The following is an 18232-nucleotide window of genomic DNA, read 5'->3' as shown; positions in this document are numbered from 1 at the left end:
AAATAGATGTCCATGTTTTATTCGACAATTTGTGAGCTGGGCGTTTTTGTTTTTCAGCGATAATGGAAAATGAAAGCGCCCAGCTCAAAAACGAATAAATCCAAGGCATTTGTTCGTGGGAGGGGCCAGGAGTCATAGTGCACTGGTCCCCCTCACATGCCAGGACACCAACCAGGCACCCTAGGGGGCACTTTTACAAAAAAACAAAAAGGTAAAAGAGCTCCCAGGTGCATAGCACCCTTCCCTTGGGTGTTGAGCCCCCCAAATCCCCCTCAAAACCCACCACCCACAAGTCTACACCATTACTATAGCCCTAAGGGGTGAAGGGGGGCACCTACATGTGGGTACAGTGGGTTTGGGGGGCGGTGTGGAGGGCTCCCATTTACCAGCACAAGTGTAACAGGTGGGGGGGGTATGGGCCTGGGTCTACCTGCCTGACATCCACTGCACCCCCTAATAACTGCTCCAGTGACCTGCATACTGCTGCCAGGGAGGTGGGTATGACATTTGAGGGTGAACATAAAAAGTTGTAAAACGGCATATTTTTGTGGTGGGAGGGGGTTTGTGACCACTGGGGGAGTCAGGGGAGGTCATCCCCGACTCCCTCCAGTGGTCATCTGGTCATTTAGGGCACTTTTTGGGGCCCTATTCGTGGAAAAACATGGTCCAGGAAAAGTGCCCTAAATTCTCGCTAAAAACGCATATTTGTTTTCCATTATCGGCGAAAGGCGCCTATCTCTGATCGGCCGATAACCACGCCCCAGTTCCACCTTCACCACGCCTTTGACACGCCCCCATCAACTTTGTCCGCATCCGCGACGGAGTGCAGTTGAAAACGTCCAAATTCGGCTTTCGATTATACCGCTTTATTTGTTTTTGTGAAATAAACGTCTATCTCCCGATTTGGGTCGCAATATAGGCGTTTTTCTTTTTCAATTATAAGCTGGAGTGTGCACTGATTTGGCTGTTACCACAGGACACTGGAAAACATCCCATGGTACACCATTTTAAGCTGTATTAAGCACACGATGGTATTTAATGTACCTTAGTAAAAGGGCTCCTAAGCCTTTTGATAGTGAAATAATCATAACACATCTAGTAAAACAATGTAACCTCACCTAGTTTACAGGTTTGCATCTACATCTCATAACCATCTGCCCTCAATCGCCTGTATCCTACATACACATACAAATATTATTTGCAAAAAGTCAACCTGCTCTAAGGAGATATTATCTTTTCCCTAGAGAAAAACTGCTAATAGGTTCATTTTCAAAAGAGGAAAACATCCAAAAAGTGGCACAAATCCACATTTGGACGTTTTTCTCACAAAGACTTCCAAATTGATATTTTCAAAACTAATTTTTAGATGTTTTTCTATGAAGTCCGTCAGAAGTGCATTCAAATAACAAGGGGGGCGTGTCAGGGGTATGTTAAGGATGGGATGTGGGCATTCCTAACACTTGGACGTTTTTCAGCCATAATGGAACAGAACAAAACCGTCCAAGACTAACACTAAGATGTTTTGAGCTAGACCTGTTTTTAGAATGAATAAGGCACAAAAAGGTGCCCTAAATGACCAGATAACCACAGGAGGGGATCAGGGGTGACTTCCCCTTACTCCCCCAGTGGTCACTAACTCCCTCCAACCCCTCAAAATTTGATTAAAAACATTACTTGCCAGCCTCTATGCCAACCTCAGAGGTAATACTCAGGTCCATTAGAGCAGCATGCAGTTCCCTGGAGTAGTCTAGTGGTGGGTGCAGTGCACTGCAGACAGGTGGGCCCTGGCCCATACCTCCCCCTACCTGTTACACTTGTGGTAGAAACTATGAGCACTCCAAAACTCATCAGAAACCCACTGTACCCACATATAGGTGCCCCCTTCACCCGTAAGGGCTATGGTAGAGGTATACAGTTGGGGGGTAGTGGGTTTTGGGAGGCTCAGCAGACAAGATAAGGGAGCAATGGTGAGATGTGTACCTGGGTGCATTTTATGAAGTCCACTGCAGTGCCGCCTAGGGTGCCCTATTGCTTTCCTGGGATGTCAGGGGGACCAGTCTACTAAAAATGCTGACTCCTCCAACATCCCAATGGTTTGATTTTGTGCGTTGATTTTTGTGTTTCAAAATGGACCAAAAAACAAAACATCCAAATCACAAAACCTTGTATTTTCGAAAACAAAAGATAGACGTTTTTCTTTTTTGAAAATGACTTTCTGTCCTATTCAGAAGTCTGACTTAGACATCATATCGAAAATGCCTCTCCAAGTAATACAAACCGCTACCTTTCCCACTCTAAATCAAATTAAAAAACGATACCAACAGCAAAGGCAAAACATACATCGCATACAGTTACCACAAACGCAAAAGGAAATGCAAAAATAAAAACTTAGTTTATAAAGATAACTGTTTCCAGTGATGTGCTAGAGTGTGGATCCCTGGGGCTCTTGGCAGGATCTTGTTAAATTATTTTGTAACAACAAAAAGTGTTTCACTAAGTGAAGCAGAGCTAATGTCAGTCTCATGTGTAGCACAACACTCATCTTTTGTTCTATCTACTATAACTTTAAATTAGCCCACTAATCCATCTCCTATCTTCACTTTATCCAGATCTCTCCTATCTGTACCTCTATCTTCTTTGAACTTATCAGTCAGGGAAAAGAAAGATCTTTCTTTCTTTCTTTCTTTCTTTCTTTCTTTCTTTCTTTCTTTCTTTCTTTCTTTCTCTTCCTCTCTCTTTATTTCTAGGCAGCAAGAAATAAAAACAGTTCAGATCTTATCCATCATGGTTTCTTTACCCTTATCTGGAATTAATCTTCCAGCTGTTAAAAATAAACTAAACCAAGTGGTTTACCTGCAAATCATCAGGAAAATCACTTGACACAGATAGTTGGGTGTTGTCAACTTACCTTCCTTTCTGCTGAAAAGAAAGCTGAGTGGACGTCGTATGATAGATGTGCTTCGTGGCTAAGGCACACAGGATCCTTTTACTAAGCTGTGAGAAAAAAGGCCCTGAGGTAGCGGCAGGGGCCATTTTTCCCGTGTGCCAGTGCCCTTTTTACCACAGTGGGTCAAATACCCCCCCCCCCCCCCATATGGTAAGATAACTCTTACTGTGTGGACATGAGTTGAGGAGCATTTACTGCCACCCATTGAGGTGGTGGTAAGGGCTTCTGCAGTAACCAGTGGTAACTGGGCAGCACGCGGTGTTGCCCAAGTACTTCCGGGTTAGCACTGCACTATAAAAAAATGTTTGAAATGGCACACACTGGAGCCAGAGCTACCGCCAGTGGCCACATAGGGCCGGCAGTAGTTCCAAGATAGCATGCAGTAAGCCCCCATTGGGTTTAACGCTGCTTTGTAAAAGGGCCCTGCAGTTTTCATGCTGGTTTACTGAAGCAAAATTCATTTTTTGTAATGTGACTAGCCAGAAAGACTTCTCCTCTAGCCTTGATAGTAATTCTTGAAGGCATATGATAGTTGTTCTTTAAACCTGTTCAAGTTTCTCTTTCAATATGTTCAGGATATTTTAGGAATATATGGATTATTTTGCAGTTATCGCCAGTACTAACTGCTTTTATATCACAGGGTATAGACAAACTGTCACCTCAGCCATGGTTTTGTGTTTTTTTCCTCTCTCTTTGCAGATAAATAGCAAGCTTTCACCCGGCCATGGCCTGCTAGTTGAAGTGATAATTACGTTTCAGTTGCTTTTCACTATTTTTGCCAGTTGTGACTCTAAAAGGGATGACGTCACTGGTTCAGTAGCTTTAGCAATTGGATTTTCTGTTTCTATTGGACATTTGTGTGCTGTAAGTAATATCTTTCTTATATATTTCTATACAGAAATACATAAATTGCAGCAAATAAGCAGGGCTGCCGAGAGGGGGGGGAGACAGGGGGTAGAAAATTCCCCGGGCCCGGGCCTCCAGGGGGGGGGGCCAGCTCCGCCGCCGCAGTCCAGCCCACCCGCTCTCCGTCACTTCCTGGCATTGAACTTAAGCACCTCACCTTCGAAAGTGCAGCAAACAGCGGCATACCACTCCTTCCTTCCATGTCCCGCCCTCGCCTGATGTAACTTCCACGAGGGCGGGACATGAAAGGTAGGAGTGGTCTGCCATTGGTTGCTGCGCTTTCGAAGGTGAGGCGCTTAAGGTCAGTGCAGAGGGCCCGGGTGTGGAGAGAGGGCCCGGTGGTGGGTGGAGGGGGGGCCCGGCGACCTCGGGTGGGGGGGCCCAGGGGTGGCCTTGTCCCGGGCCTGGCCCAGTCTCTCGGCGGCCCTGCAAATAAGGACCTCCAGGCCCATCTAAAAAGCATTTCCAAACTAGGCAGATGTCATAGCTTTCATAGCTGTGTGCTTCAGCATCCTTTTTCCCCAGAACCAACTGATAATTTCATTAATAATGTGATAAGACCTCTGTTAATATATATGTAATACTTTATAGAATATTCTGAATTGGCATCGTGATACTGACTGGCACTGAATGTCCAGTTTCAGTGTTGATTGATAGCACTATCCAGATAGCAGAAATTTTCAGACCACTAACCAGATAAGTAACGACATAGTAACTTTAGTAGATGACAGCAGATAAAGGCCTGCACGTTCCATCTAGTATGTCCAACAAGATGAACTCATAGTGTAAAGCGTGATGTGATATCCATAACTTAGAAGCCTGCCCAGCACTGGCTTTGCTTCCCAATTACTGGTGTTGCCATGATTTGATTTTATTTATTAATATTTAATGAATTGCCTTTCGTAACAGGGATAACAAGGTGATGTGCATAACAGTTAAAATAAGAATAAACTATTTACCACTAAGCTTGTTTAGTTCTATGCTTTCTATAAAGGATTCCTTGTGTTTATCCTGTGCATTTTTGAATTCCAATGCCGTTTTCATCTCTACCACCTGGCATTCCAGGTATCTACCACCCTCTTCATGAAAAAACAAGATCCTAACTTTATCTAGATTGTTATCCATTTAGCAGTCTGAATATGGCTGCCAGCTGGATAATCTTTGACTCTACCATGGACTGCCCTGGCCTATCTGGTTAGTGCTAGCACTTATCAGGTTAGCAGTACCTGCTAATTTAATTAATTTAATTCTTGCATTTATATTGTACTTAACCATCAAGCTCATGTTATGAACAGGTACTCTCTCTGTCCCTAGAGGGCTTGTAATCTCGGTTTTTGTACCTAAAGCAAGGGAGGGTTAAGTGATGACCAAGGTCACAAGGAGCTGCAGTGAGAATTGAACCCTGGATGTTGGGATCAAAATTCACTGCACAAACCATTAGGCAACTCCTCCACTGGATAAGTACCTTTGAATATTGACCTTGTAATTCCTGAGGGAGAGAAAAAGGACGGAAGAACAACAAAGTTTCAACTGTTACTATAATCATAATCAGTGGCGCAGCAAGGGTAGGGCGGTGGGGGCGGTCCTCCCCGGGTGCATGCTGCTGGAGGGTGCAAAGAGCAGCCGCGCGCCTGTCAGCTCTGCTGTTTCCCTGCTCCCTCTACCCCAGAACAGGTTACTTCCTGTTCCGGGGCAGAGGGAGCAGGGAGCCAATGGAGCCGACAGGTGCGCGGCTGCTCTCTGCAACCTCCAGCAGCCAAGAATGCACCCAAGAGGGGGGGGGGGGTTGATGCGCCGGGGAGGGGGTGTCATTGCACCGGGTGGGGGTGTTATGCTGCACCCTGGGGGCAGCCGACCTAGGATCGCCACTGATCATAATAGTACGCTTTCAATGGCATAAAGCCCTTTTTCTCAAAGGTAAAAGCAGAGTTAACCCACCTAAAATAGCTATATCCAGCAAAGAAGGATTTCATTCACTATGCATATACTTTTGAACAACTAGAAAAGAGGTGCTTCAGAAGTATGGTGGGAAACTTACTAGATACATCTCAATTTCAAAACTTTATGTGCTCTTGTATATTTCAGTATCAACAATATTAGAGCATAGAAGAGTTGCCATTAATATGTATATTTTGCACCATCATTTAATGCTATGTGATCTTGCTTCTAATCACAAACAAGCTGATATTCAAACACATGCATGTAGATGTCTTGTGCTTGAAAACTGAATGGCTTAATATGGGCAGAAAGGTGCGTGCAAACATTGACAGGTGGGTGGGCGCCCTGATAAAAAGTTTACAACATAATGTCTCACTTTGATTCTTTTATTGTTCCAACAGATTAACTATACAGGTTCTAGCATGAATCCTGCACGATCCCTTGGACCTGCTGTCATTATAATGAAATGGGAGAATCACTGGGTAATTAACTTCATTATAAAAAGTTGCAATAATTGAACATAATGTATAACATCTCATTTGTTTAAAATTATTTTTCATCCCATTGTTGTTATATGTGTGTGTTTATGACACAATGAAGAACATTTGCAAAAAAAAAAAAAGAAAGAAAGAAAAACAGACTAATAGCTAATAAGGACCACTTAGTCCATTAAGTTATCAACATGGACCACTGTTGATGGGTTATTTTACGGTTAATCTAGGTTAGCAGTAACTAGGTCTTGTGTATAAAACGGGACCTGTGCTAAAATAGCAGGGGTTGTGATAAAACAGCCTGACTTAAAAGTAGCCCACATTGATAACTTCCCTCCTTAGTCTGCGTAGCGCTCCTTAGTACCTGGCTACTGAACTGTGCAAATCCAGCTCATTATTGATTGCTTTTTCCACTTTTGCTGTGCTGTTAATCATTGACATCATTGTTCGAAAACTTTGGACAAGTAGCTTTGGGAGTAACCTGGTCATATGTTTGATTTTTAAAGATCCCCTCTCCCAACTTCCTAACCCCCCCCCCAAAACATACATTTTGTCTGGTCAACCCAGAAGGGCTGTGGTTTTACTTAAGCATTAACCCCTGGATTCCATATAGTGTGCCTAGCGTTCTGTGCTGAAGTCCAGGCATATTCTATAACAGCGTGCGTAACTTAATTGGCTTAACAAGCCAATTAGTGATGCTAACAACGCTTAACAAGCAATAATGAGCACTAATTGGCAATAATTAGAATTTACATGCACAAATCACTAAGTGCAGTCTGTAATGCACTGCCTAAATTGTAATGCATGCAGGCAAACAGGGTTATGGTTATGGGTAGGGAAATGGGTGTTTCATAGGCATTCTAAAATTTACACGCACTGGTATAGAATATGGCCCTCTGCGCCTAAATCTGCACGCCAGGATTTACACCATATCTTCATCGTGTGTAAATGAAGGCATGTAGTTTTAGGTGCTAGGATATCAACTCTCCTAGCACCTAAAACTAGCAAGCACTGTTTTATATACACTGTGTCTAAATCTAGGCGCAGCTTATAGAATACACTTAGGTGGAAATCATTTCCATGTGGATTTTTCAGGCGCCATATATAAAATCTGGCCCACTGCATAAATTGGACCTCACAAATAGCAAGTCTAACACTATCTGGATAACTTAGGGACCCTTTTACTAAAGGGTTGCTGTGCAGCAACCCAGAACTATTGCTGGCCCAACGCAGGTGCCAGTGGTAGTTCCTCCCCCAGCATGCGCCATTTCCGGTGCTAGCGGATTTTTCTACAAAATAATCCCACTGGGGGTTACTCAGTGATAATCAGGCAGCATCTCTCACTGCCCAGTTAGCACGGGAGCCCTTATCGCCACTTCAGTAGGTGACGGTAAGGGCTCCCTCCAAAATGGCCGCACAGCAAGTGTGAACTTACCACACAGCCATTTCTTTTTTCGGGCTTTTTACCCACTGCAGTAAAGGGACACTGATTCACAGCAAGCACGGCAGCAGTGATGACTTTATCTGGTCACTGGAAAGCTTAATTTCAGCCCTTTCATGTCTGTCCAAAGCATGCACTGTTTTGACTCATTTGATTTCCATTGAAAATTTGTTCAGGTATCCACCACTTTCCCAGATTGATTTTCAGACTTCTCCCAATATTGTCACATCAGGGGCAATGCAACAGGGGTTGTCTTGGGAGCCTGGGTCCCTCTATTTTTGGTTTAGTCCTCTCCCAGACAGGTTGAACAATGCTGGACATATAGAGGGCCATAATCGAACGGGGCCAGCCATCTATAAGGGCGGCCATCTCTAACGCCGGCCCCGTCAAGCGGCGTACCTGACTGTATTATCGAAACAAGATGGCCGGCCATCTTTCATTTCGATAATACGGTCGGGGCTGGCCAAATCTCAACATTTGGCCTGCTCTTAGAGATCGCTGGCATTAGAGATGGTCAACATTGGTTTTCGCCAATAATGGAAACTAATGGCGGCCATCTCAAACCTGGTCAATTCCAAGGCATTTGGGCATGGGAGGAGCCAGCATTTGTAGTGCACTGGTCCCCTCTCACATGCCAGGACACCAACCGGGCACCCTAGGGGGCTGTGCAGTGGACTTCACAAATTGATCTCAGGTACATAGTTCCCTTGCCTTGTGTGCTGAGCCCCCCAAAACCCACTCTCCACAACTCTATACCACTACCATAGCCCTAAGGGGTGAAGGGGGCACCTAGATGTGGGTACAGTGGGTTTCTGGTGGGTTTTGGAGGGCTCGCTGTTTCCTCCACAAACGTAACAGGTAGGGGGGGGATGGGCCTGGGTCCACACACTAAAACTGCTCCAGGGACCTGCATACTGCTGTCATGGACCTGAGTATGACATCTGAGGCCAGCATAGAGGCTGGCACAACATATTTTTAAAGATTTTTTGAGGATGGGAGGGGTTAGTGACCACTGGGGAAATAACGGGAGGTTATCCCCGATTCCCTCCGGTGGTCATCTGGTCATTTCGGGCACCTTTTTGTGTTTTGGTCATAAGGAAAATATGACCAGGTAAAGTAGTCCAAGTGTTCGTCAGGGACGTCCTTGTTTCTTTTGATTATGGGTCAAGGACATCCAAGTGTTAGGCACGCCCAAGTCCTGCCTTCGCTACGCCTCCAACATGTCCCCACCCCCTTGAACTTTGGCCATCCCTGCGATGGAAAGCAGTTGAGGACGTCCAAAATTGGCTTTCAATTATACCGATTTGGATGACCCTGGGAGAAGGACATCCATCTTCCAATTTATGTTGAAAGATGGGCGTCCTTCTCTTTCGAAAATGAGCCCAATAGTATATACTTATTTGTTAAGTTACGTGCCCAAAGTCACAAGGAGCTGTAGTGAGAATCAAACCCAGGATCAAAGTCTGCTGCACTAACCACTAGTTTACTCCTCCACTTCAGCTGCCTATAGGATTAAAAAAATGGGGAGGGAGGTTATATGGGTAGGGGTTTATGGATTCTCTCATTCCCAAAAAAAAAAAAAGTCTTTGCCAAATACTACATTGTAGGTTTGCTTTACATATTCTATACAGTTTTTTAAGTTCCTTTCAATGTTGCTGCAGAAAAAAACAGCTCTTGCAGGGTGTGAACAGATCTGAATACCTAAAGGAGCCAGACCCCCTATGGTTTCTTAAGTAAGTTAATCTCAAAATAGCTTAGCTTTTGTATATATGTGCCCTTTAAAGCAAAGAGAAGGAGGGGGGTCAATCCCGCGATTCTCAGGTCATGGGAGGGGCCAGGATTCTTAGTGCACTGGTCCCCCTCACATGCCAGGACACCAACTGGGCACCCAAGGGGGCACTTTTACAAATTAAAAAAAAAACAGTAAAAGAGCTCCCAGGTGCATAGCACCCTTCCTTTGTGTGCTGAGCCCCCCCCAAATCCCCCCAAACCCCACTGCCCACAAGTCTACACCAGTACCATAGCCCCAAGGGGTGAAGGGGGGCACCTACATGTGGGTACAGTGGGTTTGGGGGGGGGTTGGAGGGCTCCCATTTACCACCACAAGTGTAACAGGTAGACCTGGGTCCACCTGCCTGAAGTGCACTGCACCCACTAAAACTGCTCCAGGGACCTGCATACTGCTATGATGGAGCTGGGTATGACATTTGAGTCTGGCATAGAGGCTGGCAAAAAAATGTTTTTTATATATTTTTTTGGGTGGGAGGGGGTTGGTGACCACTGGGGGAGTAAGGGGAGGTCATCCCCAATTCTCTCCGGTGGTCATCTGGTCAGATCGGGCACCTTTATGATGCTTGGTCGTGAACAAAAGTGACCAAGTAAAGTCGGCCAAATGCTCGTCAGAGCCGGCTTTCTTTTTTCCATTATCAGCCAAAGCCGGCCACCTCTTAACCACGCCCCCGTCCCGCCTTTGGTACACTGCCGACACGCCCCGTTGAACTTCCGCTGGCTCTGCGACGGAAAGCAGTTGAAGCTGGCCAAAATCGGCATTCGATTATACCAATTTGGCCGGCTTTAGGAGAAAGCCGGCCATCTCCCGATTTGTGTCGGAAAATGGCCAGCCTTCTCGTTTGAAAATAAGCAGGTTAGGGTAACTGGCAGGAATCCCCAGCCCCCACCTCCACCCCCACTTAAAGAAATTATGCCAAATGTGCCACCACAGCTCTGTACCAAGTAATTTTCCTGTATAATGCTGGCAGCATAATCAATGTCAGTACTCACAAGCAGCACTTTCTGATTCTGATCTTGTGAGATTAGATAGAAATGCCTTCACTTTAAATAAATGCTGGATTCATACAACAAAAACAATTTGGATATCCAATGCTCTTCACAAATACCCGCAGAATCCAACTGAATAGCTAAAGTAAATGTGTTGGTCAATGAACCTCGGTGGTAACGCGCTGTGCTTATATCCACTCTTACACAGTGTCTTACATCCTTAAATCATCATTGGTTCAATGGCCACTACCTTCCTATGTAATTTTTAATTGTTGAGTAAACCTTTTATAGTAATAAACTTAATTAACTGGCTTATGTTATTCATGTTACTGTACTTAATACTCATGTTAAAGTATAACACTTGATCTAGTTGGCTTAGGGGCACTCTTCTTCGACACAGCACGTGTTTCGCTGAATTGCTTTTCAAGGAAGTCCCATATAAATCAAAAAGTAAATCAATTAAAGAACCTACACTTATCCAATATTTAACGTTATAATATTAAAGTTTTAGGTAACTTTTAAAGCTTTCATATTATAATGTTAAATATTGAACAAGTATAAGCACAGTGTATTACCACTGAGGTTCATCGACCAACACATTTACTTTGGCTATTCAGTTGAATTCTGCGGGGATCTGTGAAGAGCATTGGCTATCCAAATTGGGATTTTGTGAGATTAGCATCAGGCAATGAAAATGTGCCAATATTGAAAAATATCCATAGTGTGTGTCAGCACAATGCAGGAAATGTTATGATACAGAGCAGTGAGACAAGCCTCTCCCCCCTCCTCACTTATTTAATTAGAGTGAAGATATCCAGGTAGGATAATGTGAGCAAACACTGTGGAGGAAAAAGATACCAAAAAAGAGGTAGACAAAACAGGGGCAGATGTTGAGGGGAAAGAAGAGGGAATATACAGGGTGAAGATGTTGGGGGGAAGGGGAAAGAAAGGGAAATCAAGAAGAAAATCCTGTGAAAGAGGGATAGGGAGAAAGAATGGATACTGTGATAGGAAGGAAGACAAGAAGGAGGATGTAAGGAAACAGAAGGGCAGGTACTAGAGATATGGGTTTGAGGGTAGAGCAGGAACTCAGGTGGGACTCAGAAATTGGATAGGATGAAGGAGGAGCCAGCATTTTTAGTAGACTGGTCCCCCAGGCATCCCAGAAGAGCAATGGGGCACGCTAGAGGGCACCTCTATGCACTTCATAAAAATGTTCCCGGGTACACATCTCATCTTTGCTCCCTTATCTTGTCCTCTGAGGCCTCCAAAACCCACCCAAAATATATTGTCCTCCACTGGACACCACTACAATAACCCTTATGGGTGAAGGGGGCACCTATATGTGGGTACAATAGGGTTTTGGTGACTTTGGGATGAGTCACAGTTTCCACCATGTGTGACAGGTAGAGGGGACCTGAGTCTACCCACTCCATAGTGCACTGCACTGACCCCTATACTACTTCAGGGACCTGCATACTGATTTAATAGACCTGACTTTGATATATGAGACTGTCATAGAAGCTGGTCATATTTTTATTCATATTTCTAGGAGGTGGGGTCAGTGACCACTGGGGGGGGGGGTGGTAACCCCTGATTTCCTCCAGTGGTCATCTGGTCACTTAGGGCACCTTTTTGTGCCTTATTCATTCTGAAAACAGGCCAAGACCAAAACACTGAAGTTTTAGCCCTAGACATTTCTATTTTGTTCCATTATGACTGTAAGACTTCCAAGTGCTAGGAACACCCTAATCCTGCCCCTGACATGCCCCCTTGTGATCTGGACACACTGCAGACAAATTGCACAGACAAATGTCTGCAAAATAGGTTTCAAAAATACCAATTGGACGTTTGAGCAAAAAGCTGCTTTATGACACTTTTTGGACATTTTTCTCTTTCAAAAATGAGCCCCTAAAACTGTTAGCACACCTTAGTAAAAGGACCCCTAAAAGATTTGTGCACCAATCTTTATAGAATAGTGCTTAGAAAGATGCACGCTCAAATCCTAATTGGAGTCAATTAATTACAATAATTGGTTGTTAGCACCCAATTATTGCTAGTTTAAGGCTTGTTACTCAATTAAAATGTGCGTGCAACTTGGGCATGCAATTTTGGGCACCATATATAGAATCCAGGGGATTAAGTAATATGTATGGATATTTGCAAAATAGTACCTAGGCACCTGCTAGCATTTACAAGGATATGTGCACATATATGCATGCAAGCAGGGCCGGACTGAGGGTGATCTGGGCCCCTTGGCACTGAGGGTGGTCTGGGCCTCCGCCCAACACCTCCCTGCCACCCCTGCTGCCCCAGTCCTACCTAAGGGGTCCTGGTAGTCTGGTGGCCTCTGAGGGGGGGGAATGTTCTTTCCTGCCCATTGCGTTGCCGCTATTCCCCCACCTGCTGGCGCTGCTGTGTTTTCAAAATGGTGGCTGAGACTTCCTGTGGTAGCCTCTCAGGTCTCAATAGTCTCGCGAGACTTCCGCATGGAGTCTCAGTCGCCATTTTTAAAATACGGTGGTGACAGGCGGGGGGGGGGGGGAATAGTGGCAGACCAGTGGGCCAGGCAGGAAAAAACATGTTCCCCCCTGCCGAGGCCACTAGATCACCAGCAGCGTGCTGGGCATCTTGGCAGAGCCTCTGGGCCCCCTAGAGCCTCTGAGCCCTCGGGCACTGCCCAGTTGCCCGAATGGTCAGTCCACCCCTGCATGCCAGTAATAGTAGTCTAACCATTTGTGTGCCAAATATTCATATACAAATAAATGGGAGCTCCTAGGTTATAGAATTTCCCTAAGGGAGTCTAATTTATATTTCAGTTTTTGTCTGCTTGTTTGTTTTTGATTTGTAGTCCCTTATTCTGTATTTGGTGAAGATCAGTCTATGTATATGAAATATTCTGCTTGTGCATGGTTTCTGTGTGCAGATAAGTAGTATTTTAGCTGATTTTCTTTTCCCAATAAAATGTGTTTTGGGGGGTTCTAGCATCAGTGTAATATTTGCACCACTGGCGTAGCCACAGGTGGGCCGGGGCCCACCCATTTAGGGCTCAGGCCCACCCAACAGTAGCACACGTTTAGCGGTAGCTGGTGGGGATCCCAAGCTCGGCCAGCTGAAGACTTCCCCCTGATGGTAACGAAAACGCTACTCTCCACGATACTGGCACCTGCGCATGCTCTGTTTTCAGTACATGCCTGCTGCAGACTGCCAAGGTGAAAAGAAGCATTTCCCCGCCAGCTGAGGTATTTTTTTTGGTGGTGGTTGGGACGGGGGACAACACTTGGTGCCCACCCACTTCTTGCCTAGGCCCACCCAAAATCTGTTGTCTGGCTACGCCCCTGATTTGCACTGTTGCCTTTTCATGGGCAGGGATGTTGCTGTTTCATTCCTGAATATTAGGCTTGGTGTGGTTGGTAGCAGTGAGGTTCTGACTATATTGTTACAGGGTTTTATATTACTTCACAGAAGGTCTGGCAGTAGATGAAGTTTGTGTTTCTATTACTGAGATAACACCAGAACTTAAATATAATTTCTTTTCATATATTCAGCTGTAAGTGAAGCATCCTAATTTAGCCTCACTTCTTATATTTCTATGATTATTGCTTCTATAATTGTAGGTATTTTGTTCTCTTCCTTGAGAGTTTTAGAAAACGTTGTACTGTGACTTAAAGGTGAGATACAGGTCTCGTTGATTCATCCAAATAAGAAACAAGTCTAGTGTAATCTGTCTCCATGCCAAAGTATAAAGATGTCATTGATGTAATGTAATGTAATGTAAAATCATATTAGATTTAAAAGGATGATCTTCCAAATGTATCATTTCAAAATTTGCCACATACAAATTTGCAACATCAGGTGCCATAGTAGCTCCCATGACTGTCCCACTGATTTGCAAATAAAAAAACAAAAATAATTTTTAGTGAGGGCTATGGTTGCTAATGTAATGATAAACCAGTTGGGGATATAGCAATTGGTGGTGCGTTCAAGTAATGCTGCTTCAATAATATGAATGGCTTCCAATTGAGGAATATTCATGAACAAACTGTCTATGTCCAGGATTACTAGTAAAGTGCCATACAGATCATTTCAAATTATTTAAGCAAATTGATCATATGACCTGAATCTCTCAGATATGATGTAATCTTAGGTACTAGTGGTCTGAGAAAACAGTCTACGAATATATAAAGTGGTTCCAACACAGAGCCTTTTCCCGAGACGATCGGTCTCCCTGGGGGATATATGGATGATCTATGTATCATCAGTAGTATGTAAATGTGGGAACCACAGGGGGTTTTTTTTTACTAGCAAAAGCTCGTTTTCTTTTGTATTCAGGAAGCCTCTGTGAGATGCCAGTTGTATAACCTCCTCTATATCTTTCTGTAGAGCTTGTTTTGGATCTGACTCGAGGGGTGTAATAATGCCTGTCACATAGTTGCCTATAGATTTCTGTGACATAATCAGCCCTATTCTGCAACACTATGCTGTCCCCTTTGTCTTCTGGATTTATGACTATATAGTAATTGGTGGAAAGTGAATGTCTTCATTTGGTGCCAATAAAGTTTTTTTTCAACAGTCCCTACATTGGACTCATGTTGCATTCTCTATTCCTTTTTTTTTTTGCCTTACCATGTGCTAACTGTAAATATAGTGCATTGGCTGTTAGCGCATTTGTGCATTAGTTGTTTACACATGCCAAACTGCACCTTGATGGCCTAATGAACTTTAGTAAAAGGACCCCATAGCTTCACCAAAGGTAGATTGTGGCAAACAAATCAATTTATTTTTTGACTGGGTGGCTGTACTGCTATGGATTTACAGCCTGTCTCACTAACACAGACTACTCAATAATTACTATGGATTCTTTTGGATTCATATTAGGTAAATGAGACCTTTATTAGAGGTGCTAAAATCTACAATGATTAAGATATATATACAATGATTAAATCATCTAACTAAAAGAAAGGTATAAGACAAATATATACATATTATACATACAACATCACTGGTCAGGAATTTCAGGCCCTTATCTCATCAGCTGGGAGGCCCCTTGCAGCGAAAGCCCGAAGTCTCCTTATGACCAGGAACAAGTCCTCTGCGTGATACATCTACCCACAGATGAGCCTCAAAACTCTACTGCAACAAGCCCCTGTTTTTTTAAGACTTAGAACTCATGTTCAGAGCTAAGAAACTTTACAAGAATGTACATGAGGATGCAGTCACATGCTTCTGGCCCAAGTAAACAAACCACTGGCCAGGTGGCTCATCTCCTGAACTCCGAGTATATCCTGTTTCCCTCCTGCACAAACTGAATTGGTCAGAGATGTGCCTTATCTTCCATATTCCAACTTTTTTTTGTTTTTACAAGGAAAGTTACTTTCGGTCAAAGACAGAAGATTTCAGAGTGTATTATTGGACGAAGCAGGGTTGAAAAGCAATCCTTTACATCTTCCATTACAGTGGAAAAGAACTGGATCAAGGACATGAATTTAGATTTCAGCAAAGCCTTTGATACTGCTCCTCATAGAAGGCTCACAATGATGAGTAACTGGAGGATGGGATCCACAATGGATAACTGGATAAGAAATTGGTTTTCTTACAGGTGACTGAGGGTGCTGGTAAATGTAATTCACTCAGGAGAAAGACAGGTGAGTAGTAGAGCACTCCAGGGATCCGTACTGAGGCCAGTTCTGTTCAATATTGTTGTGAGTGATATTGCTGAAGGGTTAGAACGAAAGTGTGCCTTTTTGCAGATTACACAAAAATTGGCTACAAAATAGTGATCTACAACAATTGAAAGCTATATCAACTGCTTGGAAATTATGCTTTAATGAGAAGAAATATAGAGTGCTGCATTTGGGTGCAGAAACCTAAAGGAACTGTACTATATGATAAGAAATAAGAGGCTTATGTGCACAGTTCAGGCAAGGGACCTTAGGACCTCCATTGCTAGCTCTGCAGGTTCCACCCCTTCTGGTATGATCTTCCTGTTTCAGATGTATGGACTTGGCAGAGCATACAATGGTTTTGCACAGAGGTAATGGTCCTGAACTTAGTTTCTGGTTTTCCTGGTTAGTGACATCAGAGGAGCTAGTGAAGAGGAGGGGGAGAGGATATTGGACTACGGAGCTGAGAAAACAAAAAATGCTGGATTGGGGTAGGGAAAGTAGAAGATGCTGTACTTGAGGAGAGGGAAACAGAAGATGCTGGGTCAGGGAAAAGAAAGAGGATATTTTATTTTATTTATTTATTATATATAAATGTGCCTTATTTTCATCTATAGTTGATTCACAAACGTGAAAAATCACTTAGCTTAATCTCACAGCAGACCTGCTGCCGGCCTGGCCAATGTTTTGTTTCTTTCTTCCGGGAAGCGATCCATATCTCTAGCTGTCTTATCTGGCTTCAGTGCACAGTACAGGGGACACGCATCACTGTTTCTCTTTCTAGTATTGCACTGTATACAGAGTCTGGCTTCTTAGGGTCTTACGGTATCAGTTTAATAAGTTATATTTTGTCTACATATTTCTCTTTTGTGTTTGTGCTTGGTGTCATGGCTGGTACAGTGGTATTGACATGCTAGCAAAAACTTCAGCCTTATGCCTCCCCTACCCCCCCCCCCTCCCCCCGATTAACTTTCAGGCTTCTAATCTGTTACCCCCGACCAAGCCATCATGTTTTTATTGTATGTTACATTAAAAAAGCAAATAGTGTGGGCAATTTCCAAAAGCCATTCACCTGGGTCCATAAGATTATAAGAATAGTCAGACCAGTGGCCCATCCACCCGGTATTCTGTTTCCAACACTGGCCAATCCAGGTCACAAGTACCTGGCAGAAACCCAATTAATAACAACATTCCATGCTATCAATCCCAGGGCAAGCAGTGGCTTCCCCAGGTCTGTCTCAATAGTAGACTATGGACTTTTCCTCCAGGAACCTGTCCAAACCATTTCTAAACCCAGATACTCTAATCACTGATACCACATCCTCTGGCAATGAGTTACAGAGCTCAACTATTCACTGAGTGAACAAATATTTCTTCCTATTTGTTTTTAAAGTATTTCCATAAAACTTCATTGAGTGTCCCTTACTCTTAGTACATTTTGAAAGAGTAAAAACTTGATTCACTTTTACCCATTCTACACCACTCAAGATTTTGTAGACCTCAATTATATCTCCTCTCAGCCATCTTTTTTCCAAGCTGAAGAGCCCTAACATCTTTAGCCTTTCCTCATATGAGAGGAGTTCCATCCCCTTTATCATTTTCGTTGCTCTTCTTTGAACCTTTTTTAATTCCGCTATATCTTGTTGAGATATGGTGACCAGAATTCAACACAATACTCAAGGTGAAGGAAAATGCTGAAGGTTTCTGTCTACATACCATGGAGTGATAAAGAGGCATTACAGTATTCTTGGGGCCTTGTTTACTAAGGTGTGCTAGTGTTTTTAGCGCATGTTAAAAATTAGCATGCACTAATGCTAGAGACACCTATAGGAATATATGGGTGTATCTAGCATTAGCGCATGTTAAAAATGCTATTGCGCCTACAGAGCGGCTTAGTAAACAAGGTGGTTAGTCTTATTTACTATCCCTTTCCTAATAATTCCTAGCATCCTGTTTGCTTTTTTTGGCCACTGCCGCCACACACTGGGCAGAAGATTTCAGCATATTGTCTACAATGACACATAGATGTTTTTCTTGAATGCTGGCTCCAAAGATGGACCCTAGCATC

General features: G+C 43.7%; 1 protein-coding gene across 3 annotated transcripts in view; it reads left to right on the top strand.

Annotated features, from left to right (window-relative positions):
• Window positions 1–18232, top strand: part of AQP4 (aquaporin 4) — a 54643-nt gene that overhangs the window by 19882 nt on the left and 16529 nt on the right. For all 3 annotated transcript variants that reach the window (XM_030213699.1, XM_030213707.1, XM_030213705.1), the window contains exons 3-4: window positions 3647–3811; window positions 6193–6273. In XM_030213699.1, the coding sequence (XP_030069559.1) occupies window positions 3647–3811; window positions 6193–6273 (246 nt within the window). The remainder of the gene's footprint in view (window positions 1–3646; window positions 3812–6192; window positions 6274–18232) is intronic.

This window comes from Microcaecilia unicolor, chromosome 1 (genome assembly GCF_901765095.1).
Source record: "Microcaecilia unicolor chromosome 1, aMicUni1.1, whole genome shotgun sequence".
NCBI classification, from domain to species: Eukaryota; Metazoa; Chordata; class Amphibia; order Gymnophiona; family Siphonopidae; genus Microcaecilia; species Microcaecilia unicolor.
Note: the sequence above shows the minus strand (reverse complement) of the source record. Positions and strands in the feature narration are given on the sequence as shown.